Genomic DNA, 14,973 nt, shown 5'->3' with positions numbered 1-14,973 from the left:
CACACAATAAGTGTTTTTGAAATCAGAAACAGTATACTGCTCATTTTTGGTAATGGAAACCTAGTGAGCTCACTCTGGCAAGAATGAGGTCATCTCTAATGTAAAGAGAGACACACAGCAAACAGACATAGTCTGGGGTTTAGATAGCAGTTCTTTTTGTGAAAGCTGCTGGAATTCTGCTTGTAGATGATTAATTGGTGGAGTCCTGTGTATAATTCTCCGATACATCTAGTTATGTATGAAAAACAAGAAACTTTTTATCATACATAAGAGCAGAAAAATTATCTGATCTCCTCAAAGTTCAGGAATCCTTTACTGCATTCAAACCCTATTGACCAAAAACAATTGCTTATATGTGTTTTGAAATGTTTGCCTTGTGAAGTGATGTGTCGATGTGTAGAGTCATGCTGCATATCATTGCATTTCCTTCAGTAGACTACAAAGGATACACCCTTTCATCAGGGACCTCTTAGACTCTGAGCAGATACCAGTCACCTGACACAGCGTTATTCTTATTTTTAAATCCTTTACTTAAGGAAGTACCATACATCAGGCAAGGCAGCCCACTCCCCTGCAACTCCCAGCAAAATCCCCTTCATGAAGCTACCATATTTTCTTACTCTGACCCCACCTTTTTACTGGATCACAGGGTCTGACCAGAAGATGATGCTTCTCTTTACATCTTAATGTCCCCAATCATGACAGAATATTTTAGTAGAAAGATTTATGTTTAAAAAGGAATTGTAGGGGACCAGCCAAGGCCCCTTCAAGGAAAGTGGGGAAATTTTGAATGGCTCCTACTGCAATTCAAATGATTGCATTCCCTCCACAGCATCCATTAAGGGCAATAGAGGCATGTTAATAAACCCGGAGGCAGGAAAATAACTTAAACATGCAGGACAGTAGGTCCTGAAAACCAGGTTGAAAAGCCCTGATCTAGAAGATTGTGAAGAAAAGCCCTTTCCAGAGTTTTGGAAGATAATTAGAGGTTGTGAGCTGTATCTGGAGACAGTTTAACCTCCATACATACATATATATATATATATATATATATATATATATATATATATATATATATATATATATATATATATATATATATATATATATATATATATATATATATATATATATATATATATATATATATCAATGACATAGTAATGAGTGCTGCTAAAGAATCTTATGAGGACTAAAGAGAAATCAAAACTGACCTCAAATGCTTCCTGGAAACTGTTTTACTTCTCAACTTGTCATGAAACAGGACAAATGGAACCAGTATTCAAGGTAAGATAAGCAGTGGGAAAGTTCAAAATGTTTATTAACACAAAGCAAAACACTACAGATGTGGAGCTGTGGGATTTGCAGACTGCAGCAGCTGCAGGGGGCACCATCCAATCACTGACACTCTGGAGGGAGAAACACAGGTAAGCAACCATGATCGTCTGATTGGAGATGATTATCTGTGAGTCCCCTACCTGGTTTAAAAGTTCAGCCCATCCTCTCTAAGGAAGGCAGAATCCAGCTGATGGAATGCTGCAAAGAGTGTCCTCTTTGCAGCATCCTCTGTGAGCAAGCAGGAATCCGATCCAGGTCAGGGAAAACAGAGCCGACAGGACAGTTCTGGGATCCATGAGTCCGTAGCCCGACCAGAAACAGACAGATCCAGGAATCCACAGAGCGTTAAGGCAGGTTCAGAGTTCCATGAGTCCACCAGCGAGCTCAGACAGACACGCTCAGATCGAAACAGGTGGGCCCAGCGGTTGAGGGACAGAGACAGGACATGGTACCAGGATAACTGCAGATTTCTAAATTGTACTCCACCTAGGAGCAAGGATTACAGGACTTTAAACTAACTTCCCCCCCTGCCGAGCCAAACGAGGAATAGCGAGCACTCAGGGGAGAAGAGCCAGGACAACACCCCCTCTTACCAACTGGCCTCCAAGGACGAAAACTCAAAGCAAGAAATCAAACAAGTATACATACATGAATAACTAAAATGATCTGGCCCCGATAGCTAGGCTGACCCGTATATCAACCAGGTGGATGAGATGAGTGATAATCAGAGACCGGGGAGAGTTAGGCAGGTAAGTGGACAATTAAGGTCACCTATAAGGCCAGATTGTGAGACATCTTTAGCATCTCCAAGCCATAAAGACCAATTACATATAGATGAATTTATTGCTCCTTAAGCTTTACTCGTTTTTATGTAATTTTGTTGATAATGATTTGAAATAAACTGTAAATTTACAGTCATTTTTACTATTTTTCAAGGCTGCATTTTTAAAAAGATGAAATTGTCCAGTGAGCTGTTTCCAAACGAAATTTCTTTTTGTTTTACACTTGTGTAAACAAAATGACAAATAAAATCTGTCTAAAGTCTAAATAACTGCACACTGCCAATGAAACAATATAACCACGAAAGGTAACAAATAAAATAATAAAGAAGATGGGTGCTCAGAATGTTTTCTGCCAATCATATCAGTAGAAAGTCAAGTGGAAAGAAATTTTTCCATTTATCTTTAATCTCAGGCCAAGAACTCTACGTCTGCTTAACACAAGGAATGCAACAGTTGTTCCCAATATCTTAGGCTACAGATTTTGATTAAGTCGTCTGAAAGCTCCAGCTTCCCTTTTGCATGTAATTTCTCTCTTTCTCTTTTTCTTTACCTTTCTCCCTTTTAATCGAACTACTAAAATAAATAAACAGAGATGATTCAAATAGCTTTTTTTTAAGGGTTTATTGTTCACTTGACATTACAAAGTAACAATAAATTTAGGAATATAAACAGCACTTGTAATAGAAACTATAGCACAAATGTTTATAGAAAAGTTTCACTAATAATCAAAGACAAACAATAATTAAAATAAAAAAGACACCCTCATGTCAGTGTGCAAAAACGTTTATACAGATAGAAACTTCCATAGGAGGTTACACTTCAAGATAAATTATTTAAATAGCATATATCTACACAAATTACATAAAAAACAGAATAATTTATCAAAAGGAACAAGAAATACAGACTGCAAAACATCAGTTTAATCCTTTTCCATTTCCTGTACTACAAAAATATCTTATATACAGCATATTAATGATACTAAAGTCCAAAAAATTCTATACTCTGTTGCTAAAAATTGTGGTTCTCGTGTTTGCTGGCCTCAATGAAAAGATGAGGTAATATTTGTAGAGAAAAGGTTTCCTTTCTTCCCCCCATCTTTCAAACAGTGAAATTCAGGCATGCCATCATGCACACTGTGCAGAAAGCAGGATAACATATTTTCACTCCCCATAATTAGAAGTAACAATATATATTTTGATGATGTCAACCATAAAAGGTTGCTTATAATATTTAATAATAAAGAAAGATGCTTAGAGGAGCTACAATTAAATGCTCTATGTTAAAAAAATAAAAGAAAGCAGACTGGCCTTCACTGCAATAGGTCATAAGACAAGATTTTCTGATCATTTGTGTTCCAAGCTCTCCTGCTCGCAGTCTACTTTCCTGAGAAGAGAGATTTTTGGGCTAGCCCTTCGTCTCCATTACTAACCAAGCATTGTCTGTAGCCCATGTTAAAGGCCTTGTGGAAATAAATCAATACTTAATTCTGATTGAGCTGTCTTCATGCAGTTCTTTTTTTTAGTGTCAAACATGCACAAAAACCCCACCCACCACATTCACTTATTAATAATAATAGTTATATCTTACTTTCTTTATTCCCTTAACAGTTCCTTCACAGGGCATCGCTTTCTTTTGTTACCCCATCTTCAAAATGCTAATTACTACTTTCTTCATTCTGAGTAGTTTCATCATTCAGTCCACAGCAGATGTATGTTAAAACTAAAAATTAGTATATATACTAAAAAAAAAAAAAAAAAAAAAACTACTTTCTTCCCTTTGCTTCTTTATCCATAGAGGAATATCAGTTCAGGTGTGCAAAGAAATAAAATGTGGCCCTCCTCTGATGCAGATCAGCACGGACAGATTAAAAGAGAGCCGATTTCTTCTGAGCAGAACTGCACTCACAGTTTGAGTTTCGTGCAGCGTTGATATTTTTTATTTGGCTTCAACTCCTGAGGTCCCTTTCCTTCCTCGTTAGCTCACTTACTCAACATACCTCCAATGTGCATTTTCAGAGGACATATAAATGAAACAAAAACTGATGTAGGCCTGCGCTGATTCATTCTTCCAGAAGGCTCTGGGGTGCAATTATGAATCTGGAAGATAAAACAATGGAAAGAATTGTTAAAAAAAAAGTGTGAATTATAAGAATTGTTTTTGAAGTGCCTTAATGCATATTCTTACCTCTACATTCATATTTGAGGTCTGAGAAGTAAACCATCTCCTGAGAGAAGACATACAAGCCTAGTCGCCCACCAGTGTATGTTTTGTCATAAATGTTTCCAGAATCAGCCATGATTCTCTTGCCTTCATACATGACCACTCTGAAAGATAAATATAATAACATACTGTTAGTCTTGTGTCATTTTGGGTAAGAATTGCAAAATATTTAAGCTAAATCAGATTTTGAATTCACCTAATAAGCCCAGTCTTGGGTCTGTGGGTAAGGTGCCATCTATAAGCGGTAAAGTCCTTCCAGCCGATATTCTTGGGGTCGTGCCACAGAGTACGGACCTGAAAATCAAGAGTTGCAAGAATATAATGTTAGAATAATATGAACCAACACTGAATCATTTCTGAAATCTTGGGTCAAAGAGTATGTCTTACTTGTCCTGGGGTGTCTCCAGTGTGCCACAGAGCATTTCTGAGGTGTTCGCCTGGCCCCGTGGTGGAGTTCACAACTTTAATTGACAAACCAGAGTAACCTTGAGCTCTAGTGGGTGTGTGAGACCAGTAGGTCTGTGTGATCTGTTTCCACATCACTGTGTAGAAGCGGGAGCTGGACTGATAGCCGAACACAAAACCGGCATAGTCATCATCTCTGTCAGTGTTGATGAAGAATGTTCCACTGAAATCCACGGCACTGAACTCATCATAACCTAAAGTGGAATTATCACAGATTAAGACAGCTACTACTTGTGGTCTGTAAAACTGCACCAATATGCCTCTTTATGTATTACTTACCGACAGCAATGCCGGGGTCACAGTTGACAGTCTGCACCAGCTCCTTGCCTTGATGCCTGACCACCCAGTTGGGGTCAATCTGAGAGGTGCCTTTCGGATCCAAGGGAACCATTTGGAATCTTCGGAAATCGGTTTCACTGATGGCAAAGTTCTCAGGGCACACATCATGGATATCAAGGACATTATCTTGGTCAAAATCATCCTTGCAGATATCTCCACGACCATCACCTGCAAAGAAAGTTTGGACATGGAATTAGAAAAATAAAATACAACAACAAACAACCTCACATTGGTATTAAAAAGAGAAGCGGCTACATATTTTTGAAAAGTTTACCATCAGAATCCAGTTGATCAGGATTAAAGGCCAGTCTGCAGTTATCTTTATCGTCAGGAATACCGTCGTTGTCATCATCATGGTCGCAAGCATCTCCTTTGCCATCTTTGTCATGGTCTGCCTGGTTGGCATTGGGGATGTAGGGGCAGTTATCCAAGTTGTTCTGGTGACCATCCTCGTCAATGTCCTGGTTGTTATCGCATTTGTCTCCAACACGATCTGCATCAGAGTCAATCTGTGGAAGAACCACATCCATTTATGATGAGTTTTCCCAAAGAGAAGCTCTTACTTTTCACTGCCCTCTTTGTGAATAAATATTTGACCTTTTTAGCTATACAAGCAATGTCCAAAATCAGCACATCTTTTAAACATTTATATTTTTAGCAAATAGGTTGATTTGATAGCCTTTATTCAAACATAACCTTACCTGGTCTGGGTTGTGTTCGAGGGGACAGTTATCACAGTGATCTCCCACGCCATCCCTGTCTGTGTCTCTCTGGTCGACGTTGTACACATATGGGCAGTTGTCATTCTCATTTAGAATGCCTGTTGAAGGAAAAAAAATATATATTTTTTCTTTTTATACCCTACACCCTTCTTCCTAGCTAATTAGTTTAAATTTGCAGAGATTACTTACCGTCACCATCAATGTCGATGGCACATGCATCACCTTCTCCGTTGTTGTCTGTGTCTGTTTGATCAGTATTAGCCTCAAACACACAGTTGTCACAGCGATCACCAACCTCATCCCTGTCTGCATCATACTGGGCAGGGTTGTACACTCTGGGACAGTTGTCCTATCATAGAAAAATAACATCTTAATAAGCAAAGTGGGCCATGACTACAGTAGAGGAGCCTTTTAAAGGAAAAAAATCTATCCTTTTCCAGTACTTTTTTTTTTATTTGGCTGAAACTTACTATCCAACTAGTGTTCAAAAATGCATTTTTCATGCCCAACTTTCCAAATCCATTAAAAAGAATTATAGGCAATCAGCAATCTCATCCTCAATACTGGCTTTATCTGAAAATTACAGTAAATTTTCCCTGTGCAACTGACTTTCCACTATGACTCTGGTGAAAGCACACAAACTGAAGCACTTTGCATTCCTATTTCCCAGAGGAAGGATGGCTGCAGCTGATTGCTATGTATGGTCTCAAGGGAAAGCAAAACTTCAGGCTAAAAAAACTCCCAGATTACTCACCCTATCATCGGGGATTCCATCGTTGTCATCATCATGGTCACATTCATCCCCAAAGCCATCTTTGTCATGGTCTTCTTGCCCAGAGTTGGGAAGGTTGGGGCAGTTATCCTGCAAAGGAACAAAAGAGAGGTTAAGAAAGCAATGACGATAATAATATGGTGTGCATGGGTCATAACAGTCTTTGGTGCTTCTAGCCATGTGGGGTATAGTTACCTTTTTGCAGTGATAAGTGGCGTTCTCCACACATGGCAGATCAGTGTTAGGCCATCCATCCAGGTCACTGTCCTCTCCGCAAATCCGCCCATTCCCAGCATATCCTGGCTTGCATTCACAGCGGAACATTGACTCGGAGTACACGCCCAAATATATGCAATTTGCATTTTTATGGCAGTTGTGGCTACCGTCCTTGCAAGGGTTGCGGGGAGTGCAAACCTGAAGAAATTATAGAGCGTTAAAACTTGCAAGCTTTTGATGTGCATGCCAAAACCAAAGCAAATAATAACAACAAACAATCCACACCTGTTTTTTAGCAATTGCCTGTTCCACTCCTCTTCCAAAGGGTTGGGGACCAGAGAAACGTGCAGGACAGGGGAGGCAATTGTAACCTGGCTCAGTGTTTTCACAACGATGGACTCCATTATGATAATGGCAAGCATCCGGGACCTCTTTACATTCATCAATGTCCGTGCAGGTGACCCCATTACCAGTATAACCAAGTGGGCACTTGCCACACTTGAATGAGCCGTCACGGAAGCTTGTGCATTTTGTTCCAGGGAAACAAGGGTTGGAAAGACAACCATCTGTGTGCAAAAAGATATTGTTGCATTAGGTTAAAATCACTGTAAGGTTATGATGATTTATCTTTTCTTATTATTTCCAAAGCTTTGACACATACCAATAGGACAGTCCTGTTTGTTGCAAACTTGAACCATGGTAGCATCGCCAACACAATCCTTTCCCCCATATTTGGGAACAGGATCATTGCAGAGACGATTTCTTGTTTGGATTCCTCCACCACAGGTTGCAGAACAGGTATCCCATGGTGACCAAGGCCCCCATCCTCCATTAACTGCAAATTAAAAACCATATCAATAAATCTGAATGAAAACTAACGTAAAAGAAATTCAAAACTTTTGTAATGGTGTCTAACTTACTAGGGCAGGGTGACATCTGGCAGACTTTGGTGTGACGTCCCTCTCCCTGGCAGTCTCTGCCACCCATCTGCGGCGTTGGGGAGTTGCAGAGGCGGATCTGTGTCATGACCCCTTCACCACAGGTCACAGAGCACGAAGACCAGGGTGACCAGTGGCTCCAGCCTCCGTCCTGTTTAACTGTAAAGCATAGCGTTCACAATTATTAAGGATTTTCACAATGTGGAAAAAATGAGAAGTTTTCTGAACTTCCTTTAGCTTACATCGCTTGTCGCATTCTTGCAAGTAGCAATCACGGGTCTGGACAGAGGTGCCCTCACACTTGCTGTTGATGCGGTCACAGGAACGTCCACGCTGCTGGATGCCACGACCACAAGTCACAGAACAATGGGTCCAGTCAGACCAGGCAGACCAGCCATCCTCTGCATAATCACTGGCTGTAAAGGAGAGACATTAGGTTTAAAAAGGCTTCAGATACTATGAGATAAAACCGATTTGATGGGATTTAATAAGAAACTTACGTGTCCCACAGCGAGGGCAGCATTCCCCATCAGGCACAGTAGCATTGGCACAGGGGATGAGGGGACAGGATATTTTGCGACACACGGTTGCAGAGTTCTAAATGGTAGAATAGTTGAATAAGTACAAAGTATACAAAACAAGACTTGACTAATCCTAATCCAAATCTAGGTGCTGCGTTCAAGAAAAGTGTTATGTCATTAGACATATTACAAATCTGCTATGTGCATAAAGAACCTCAAGAGATCTTTATTAATGATCTCCTGGTAACTGCTAAAAGACATTTCATGATTAACCCTCATAAGAAGAAGAAAAGGGCGCTAATGTGACCACTTTCTTGACATTATTGCGGCAGACAGCTGGCTCCAAGGTTGTGTAAAGGTTGCATTCCTGGAAGTGTTCTCACACTCACCTGACAGGTGCACTCTGTGCAGCCATCCACTGTCCATTCATCTTTGTCTTGGTGCACAATGCCGTTATGGATGCAGATCCCTCTATGAATGTTTATCTGATTTTTCAGTAATTCGCTATCTGTAGACTAGGGGAAGAAAAGAAAAGAGCTTCAGAGTAAGAAAAGGGGCTGCTTTGGAAAGAGGATAGAGAAGTTTAACTTTGCCAAGGTTCCAGTACAAATGAATCACTGATTAAGACATTGCTAGAATCTAGTAGAGCACTGCAAATGTGACCAATGGGCCAAACATATTTGTGTATTCACAGGGGTCTCATTAAGGATTTGGCTGGGGAAAGCCATTATGGCGACAAGTGACTACACATTATAAATGTGCTAATTCAAAGCAGGCAAGGGAAAAAAAGTGAGTACATGATAAAAAAAAAAAAAACAGATAATGATGGTCGCCTGAGCATACCACTTTTTGGAGTTCATTCGACAGCTGCTTGACAATCACATTGAGTCCCCTGAGCTCCTTAAACATGCTGGCGATGTCGTCACATGAGAAACCACAGACAGTCTGCAGATCTGCTTGAGGACAGGCCAATAAATTAGCTCAGCTTTTTAGGAAAAAAGAGTACATTTTGGAGTAAAGATTTTCACATTACTGCTAAGAGAGGAGAGGTCTTACCTTTGGATTTGTGGCCAGTATAATCTGTCCTAATGGCAGGGCTGGAACCATTGACTGGATTATCCAGGGTCATCATTTGTGTTAAGGCAGCTGCACATAGATGAGAGGATAGGGGAAAAGTTCAAGTAAGAACTGACAAATCTGACATCAATGGCATCAATTAAGCATCTACGTATAGACCATTGTTTGTAATGCTGTTTAAATCTAAGGTGGTCTTAATGATAAAAAAACCCCTCTATGTTATGTTTTCAGTTATAAAAAGGGCTTCTTTCTATAATATTAACAACGTTAAATATGATATGTTATGTTAATTGTGTTTTAAAGAAGATTTTCTCACAGACAAATTTCCCAATTTTGTTCTGGACAGATAAGAATGGTTAAATGGGATAGAATTTTGGCTGTGAGAATTTAAAAACTGAATTTGACTACATCGTAATTACAAAGCTTAGATTGGTATGTGTAAAACTGACATTTAGCCTGGTTTTTCAGCTTGGATTAACTTGGCTCTTTTTGACTAATTAAGTACCTTCAGATGAAATTTGCTGTGACTGTGTTCTCATAAATAAACTGCATTTAACTGAAACTGCCTCATGCATTTTTCTCTTGATTGAGTTCCCCTGCCTCTCCCTAATGGAATAGCGCCCCGGGTGGTGAGCAAAATTTCACATATAAAATCCCCATTGATAACTGAGGTCATCCTATTGCAGTTATTGCATGATTTTCAGTCTTACCTCCACTTTTACATCCCTTATTGGTTAATATGGCATCTAGAGTGGTTCCGAAGACGAAATGGACATTCTGAAGCACCCCCTAAAACATGATAAAAAGAAAACAGTTTTAGATTTATAACATTCATTCCAGTATTAAAAGTTATTCAAACTTAGTAAGAACTTTGATCATTTTACCATAAACTTGTCCTTCACTGCTCCTTTCCCAATCCTCAGCCTGGCTCTATCTGCCACCTCCCTGGACAGTAAAGTCTGGATTGGCACATCCAACTCTGACACATTGATCTCTTCACATCCCACAAAAAGCTGTGCCCTGTCCTCCTGGACGAACAGTGTGAGGTTCTTCCAGTGCCCATTGGCCAAGCCTGCATCCTCAATGGAAACCAAATGTTGCTGCCTCTCGGTGGAATAGACCAGGTCAAGCGTGTTCGCCTTCCCATTAGATATGATTTCGAAGATGGGTCCGGATCCGTCAGTTTTCTCCACGGTCAGCAGACCTCCTCTGGTTTTCTTGAACTGCTTCAGGTTGAGCAGGAGGAGAAAACCCCGCTCTGCCTGGATGGAGTCCAGTAGGTCCCTGAAGGAGGCGTCGGGAACAGGGGGGATCATGTCTGCATTCAGGACCTTGTATGCGGGGCTGTATGGATCTATGCCTTTGACCAGACTCACTCCATTATGTTTTTTGCTAACTTTTGCCAGTTCAAATAGATCATACACACTGTTATCATCGCGACTCTCTGCGAACACAGAAAAAATTAGATATTTTTATCTATTAGGTAGGCTACATAAAGAATGGTTTAGCAAAGAAAAAGAAAGAAAATCCAAAAAGGATTTTAAACATGAATTAAAAATCAAATCAGTGAAAAAAAAGAATTCAACTGGTTTTGAAATCTACTAAATTATATGTAGTTGCTTTAATATAATTTTTTCATGTCCTACTCTGCTAAAACAGAGCAATTCTGTTAACGTAACTGAATACTATTAAGTAGATGCTAAAAGCAGTTGCATGATTTCTCTTTTTTTAGTTTTGTATAAATATGACACACACCATTACCAGTAAGATTTTTTTTTATCTTACCTGCCAATCTAGCACCTTGGCAACTCCAAAGCAAGAACAGAAAAACGATGCCGCTCAGCATCATCTTGCAATCTTAGAAAAATTCCAAAGAAACAGGAAAAATGACTTCAAATTCAAACCAAATAAGATCTTTAAAGATTACAATGGAATTAAAATACTAACCTTGAAATAAAAATGTGTCCAAAAGTATAAAAAAAGAAAAAAAAAGTCCTTTTTCAATTATGTGATTCCTCTTCGCAGCTCTGAAAGCAGTATTTTGGTAAAGTTGGAAATTCTTTCTTTAATCTTAGAGCCTCCGCTGTTTCCACTGACCTGCGCTTCTGTCTTAGCCTCTATTTAAACGCCTTTAGGACATTCCTGAGCTCCCGTTTGGACCAATCAAGCGCAGGATGCAGAAAAGGGACGGACTTCTTATCTTACCTCACACCCAGTCACAGTAATATCCAAGACGCACATAAGGGAGGGAGAGAGAAAAAAAGACGCATTCCTGAGCTGAATTTCCATCACCAGACAAATATTTCATCCGCGCAGCAGAGCCAAGACTTGGTGGTTTCCGGTCAGATAAAAGCTATAGTTTTAACAGATTCAGTGATGTAATAATGTTTAAATCCAATATTTAAAAATCAAGATTGTGCGTTTGAACTGATTTAGAGTAAGTCCATAAGGATGATTTAGCAGAGATGAAATTGGAGTGATGAATTCTTACACATTAAGCAGTTATTTCTCTTTTAAAAAATATTCTCTTACTTATGTTTTTAATAACTTATATTTAAGTCAGCCGAAGTCTTAGTGAATAATGATTTAAGTAATATTTCATCTATTGTTATATAATTCATGGCCACTAGGGGACTCATTGAGTAAGAACACGGTGTACTGGTCGGTTACAGAGAGAAACGGAGATATAACAAATTTCTTTTGAGATACATATGTATTATACATACAAAAATAGCCTGTATATAGAATACATCTACAACTATATCATGTTAATGAATTAAAAAAAGAAAAAATAATCTAATGAACTAATAACATTAATATTTAAAAGACATTCTTCCTTCAGCAAGTCCAAAAATATCACTTAAACATTTTCACAGAAGAAATTGAGTCTGACAAACTTAAAGACAGAAAAAAACAACAGAATCTTTAAAACTATGATATCCTCATATATATTTTCTGAGTAAAATATATATTATATATAACATATATAAATAATAATAAATACAAATGTTAGAAATGTAAATATACAGTCATATAACTCTTTTATATATGCATTTATTACTGTTTTCAAGGCTGCACTTTAAAAAATAAAATGGTCCAGAGCTGTTTTAAACTAAATTTCTTTTTGTTTACACTCGTGTATACAAAATGACAAAATAAATATGTCTAAGTCTAACATAATACATAATTTATATAATGTATATTATTATTATATGTTAGTGTAAGGATGTAAAACAGAAATGCATGACACGTAACAAAACCCTGACAAAAACAAGTTGAACCATTTTTTTCCTCAGCTTTAACTTAAAGTTAAAGAAGTGCAGAGAGCTCGTTTTTAAGTAAATGTTATAACACTGCATTGTAAGAATGGTGCTGACCAAAAAGTTGAAAAAAGATTTGTAATAAGTCTAAAATAGCTAGAGTTAAAATTATACACATTATAGCTGTCAACATGGTGCACTATGGGCAGATTTAATGACTAAGATCCTTAGTCATTAAATCTGCCCATTTTTTAACCTTCATCAAACACCTGCATTATTGTGCATTGATCCTTGAATCACCATAGATTTTTTTCTTTTATAAACTCTTTATCTTGTTGTAGTAATTAGGTCATTAATACTCAAAATGTTAACTGGTATAGCAACAAAAAAAAGAAAAATATTTGGAATTCAATAGAAAAGAAACCAACAGTTTTGATTATTGAAATTTAAAACTCAGGACTTTTCCTACTCAACCAAGAATCACCAAGTATTGCTATCTTTTTAATACTTTAGCCTTTTTTAAGATAAAAGTAATTACAATTCATTACTATTTTACTTAGTTTTGAAAAAGAAAAGAGTTTCTAAGAATCAGTAGAACACGCACCTATGCTCTAATTTCTTAGAAATCCAGACGTTGCTGCTTTGCAAGGGGTTAAGGTTCATGGCTGGGCATTTAACCTCTGGCTTCTTCACTCTCCTTCTGTCCCTTTCCACCACTGAGTGAAGACAGATTTCTTGACAGAAGCTTTATTCAGTTCCTCCTTTACCATAGAAGGGATCTTTTTTTTTTTTTCTGTGAAAACTGGTGTTTGCTAAGTGAATCACACCAGCCTGTGGACCAGTGGAGGCAGAGGAGAGCTGGAAAGAGTTAGCGTGTGACTGAGACGAAAAGCTTCTGGGGAGACAGGAGAACACATAGACGCCTGCACGCTGTGATGATTTGTGCTAACAAAAATGAAATGGGGGGCGCCTGTCTAAAAATAGACAACGGGCTTCTGACCGTGATGAGGTGCAACATGTGGGTGCCTTTTCCCCAGTCAGGGTACGCAGGAACACACATGTTCCATTAGCAGCGGTGCTTCTGTAACATGTATGATTTACAACATATAGCAGTCACCTTAGTGAAACACAATCTTGCAGGAAGTGATGGGGCAGCAGTGAGGTTTCACAGGTCAGACTGTTATCTGAGTGGAAAATGGCTTGCGGGCTGTGAAATGGGATCAAGGTGGGACAGTTTAATGGAAAAAGATTTCTGGAGCTATCATAGGTAGGTGTTACCAGCCACATCCCTCTATGGGCATTCCTGTGAGCTCACAGTGTGGGAAAAGACCCACCAAGATCTAATAAATACCTGCTTTACACAGCCAGAGCGGAAACAGCCCATAGATAGCAAGTGTTTATCCTGAGTGTGTTCCCTGGTATCTTATTCCATCTGTTGAAACTTAGAACAATGTCTGTAGGTGGGAGTATTTGTCCTTAATCTCAGAAGATGTCTGAACCCGTCCAGACAGAGCTTTCTCCTAATATTTAGTCTCCATTTTCACTTTCAAGTGCATGTTTAGCAAAAAAAAAAATAAAAAAATTGAAAAGAATAAAAACACTAAAAATTAATTTCATACAGATTATTTTACATCACACAATTTTTTTATGTAAACATTTTAACAGTTTTGAACCACCAACAGAATGAGTGTTTATAGTTTTAACACCACTACGTGTTTGTTAATATTTATGCTTTCAGAAGCCAAAAAATAAAACACAAACATTTGAAACAAGCCAGCCTGATATGTTTAGGAGTAACCAAAGCTACTGGGACTGCTTTAAATCATCTTGTGGAACGAAAAGTATGAAACTCTACTTGTATCGGCACTTAGAAATTTTTCCAAAGCACCGACTTATAGGGAAATTAACAACAAGCTCAGACACATTATATCGGTGTTGAAAGCTACTTTGATAACAGTTTGTCTTTTTTTTTCTCTGTCGTTTAGTAGAGTGTTTAAGATTGGACATGCATAGAGAGGTATTGAAATTACTCTTGTTTGGCATTAAGACCACTGACAGGTACGATATGTCGTCAAAGCTCTACTTGATCAACAAAACACTTAGGAAAAAAATCCATGCTTGAAGCATTTCCATATACTGTGGGTATTACTGGGGATCAGTTACATGACAGCAGCATTCACGTCAGCAGTCACACCTTCTTTCTGTAAACTCCTGAAACTGACTAATCTAGCATTTATTTGATATTTTTTTGGAGCTTTTGTTTAAACTAACACAAATTGGCACATTGTGTAGAAGATGTGGTAAAATTATATATATATATATA

The 14,973-nt window shown here is 38.4% G+C and overlaps 1 protein-coding gene across 1 annotated transcript; it reads right to left on the bottom strand.

The window, feature by feature from the left end:
- Nucleotides 1-2,722: 2,722 nt before the first annotated feature.
- Nucleotides 2,723-11,494, bottom strand: LOC119787521 (thrombospondin-1-like). The gene is made up of 22 exons (XM_038291428.1): nt 11,338-11,494; nt 11,176-11,247; nt 10,275-10,834; nt 10,101-10,179; nt 9,370-9,459; nt 9,157-9,266; nt 8,703-8,828; nt 8,293-8,389; nt 8,035-8,208; nt 7,775-7,951; nt 7,516-7,689; nt 7,140-7,420; nt 6,834-7,052; nt 6,621-6,728; nt 6,056-6,215; nt 5,846-5,964; nt 5,419-5,653; nt 5,085-5,312; nt 4,728-4,999; nt 4,537-4,634; nt 4,305-4,444; nt 2,723-4,216 (listed from the first exon to the last, which is right to left on the bottom strand). The coding sequence occupies exons 2-22, from the start codon at nt 11,237-11,239 to the stop codon at nt 4,209-4,211; spliced, it is 3,519 nt and encodes a 1,172-aa protein (XP_038147356.1). The 5' UTR covers nt 11,240-11,247; nt 11,338-11,494; the 3' UTR covers nt 2,723-4,208.
- Between the last annotated feature and the right edge of the window lie 3,479 nt (nt 11,495-14,973).

Source organism: Cyprinodon tularosa, unplaced genomic scaffold, assembly GCF_016077235.1.
Source record: "Cyprinodon tularosa strain WSP-4 unplaced genomic scaffold, ASM1607723v1 ctg3, whole genome shotgun sequence".
NCBI lineage: Eukaryota > Metazoa > Chordata > Actinopteri > Cyprinodontiformes > Cyprinodontidae > Cyprinodon > Cyprinodon tularosa.
This window is presented reverse-complemented; position numbering and strand designations above follow the sequence as displayed.

Excerpts from the sequence above, each read along its gene's own strand:
- LOC119787521 (XM_038291428.1), bottom strand. The coding sequence starts at position 11,239 with ATGATGCTGAGCGGCATCGTTTTTCTGTTCTTGCTTTGGAGTTGCCAA. Across the intron at positions 8,209-8,292 it reads CTGCCCTCGCTGTGGGACAC|CCAGTGATTATGCAGAGGAT; the intron begins GTAAGTTTCTTA and ends TCTCCTTTACAG. Across the intron at positions 4,445-4,536 it reads CCCAAGACTGGGCTTATTAG|AGTGGTCATGTATGAAGGCA; the intron begins GTGAATTCAAAA and ends TTTATCTTTCAG.